This window comes from Chaetura pelagica, unplaced genomic scaffold (genome assembly GCF_000747805.2).
Source record: "Chaetura pelagica isolate M959 unplaced genomic scaffold, ChaPel_1.0 scaffold650, whole genome shotgun sequence".
Taxonomy (NCBI): Eukaryota; Metazoa; Chordata; class Aves; order Apodiformes; family Apodidae; genus Chaetura; species Chaetura pelagica.
This window is the reverse complement of record NW_009951820.1, coordinates 537,066-538,100: the sequence shown is the minus strand read 5'-3', so window position 1 is coordinate 538,100 and position 1,035 is coordinate 537,066. Positions and strand designations below refer to the sequence as shown.

Genomic DNA, 1,035 nt, shown 5'->3' with positions numbered 1-1,035 from the left:
TCCCCCCCGCCAGAGGCTCCTGGCTCGGGCACCTGGGGGCTGTCATGGCTGGAGGCCTCGTCCACCTGCATGGCTTCAGTTTTCACCTCACCGAGGCCAGGGGGACGGCAGGCAGCAGCAGGGCGTGAGTCCTCGGGGGCAGCGGGCGGCAGGGCGCCCTGCAGCAGCGACTGCCCGATGGTCATCAAACTGTCCACTGCTGCCTTGGTGGGGCTCATGGCAGAGAGGGGGCCAAAGGACGCAGAGGCGGAGGGACTCTGCTCTGCTGTGGCCAACGGCAGGCTCTGGCCGGCCACGCCAGTGTAGCCGCTTTCCTCGCTGGTAGGCTTGGAGATGAAGAGGCCCTTGATGTACCTTGACTTCCTCTCCTCCTCTTCCTCAGTGGTGGCAGAGCCTCCATCAGCCATGGCACCCTCAGTGTCGTTATCCTCGGAGGCCTGGATGGTCTCCAGGATCTTCAGGCACTGCTCCTCCAGGTACTCGATCTCCAGGATCTCAGCAGCGTAGAGCAGGTCATCCAGGTCTTCGACCTTGGCCTGCAGGGTAGCAGTGTAGGCATACTCCAGAATCTGCTGGAACGTCTTTGGCGAGAGGAAGTCCAGGGTGTAATGCTGGCTGTTGCGGTGGAAGAGGATCTCGAACATCTTGCTGGTGCAAGCCAACACTGTCCGGTGTGCGTGGAACTCCTGGCTGTCCACCATGATGACCACGTCGCACAGCGTCCCCGCCAGGCGCATCTGGTTGGCTTTGTGCAGCAGCCCGGTGGGGTGGCAAGGGTTCTGCAGCTGGATCATGCCCATCTTAGTCAAATCCATGGCGCTCCCCGGGCTGGCTCATCAGGGTGCCTCGCCGTTGCGCAAGTCTGGGACCAGCTTTGTGTGCCGACTATCTGCGAAAACAAAAGGCGGAGGGGGGAGAGGAGCGAGGGGGAGGGGGGGGGAGAAGAGAGAAAGGGAGGAAAAAAAGAGCAAGAAAGGGGGGGAGGAAAAAAAAAAAAAAAAAAAAAGGGGGGGGTACACATCGCCCGAAAAGTTT

At 60.9% G+C, this 1,035-nt stretch overlaps 1 protein-coding gene across 1 annotated transcript in view; it reads right to left on the bottom strand.

The window, feature by feature from the left end:
- ZBTB16 (zinc finger and BTB domain containing 16) overlaps positions 1 to 879 on the bottom strand; it is a 65,321-nt gene extending 64,442 nt beyond the window's left edge. The window contains exon 1 of the mRNA XM_010008758.1: positions 7 to 879. Coding sequence (XP_010007060.1) covers positions 7 to 815 — 809 coding nt within the window. The 5' untranslated portion in view covers positions 816 to 879. The remainder of the gene's footprint in view (positions 1 to 6) is intronic.
- Positions 880 to 1,035: the final 156 nt, after the last annotated feature.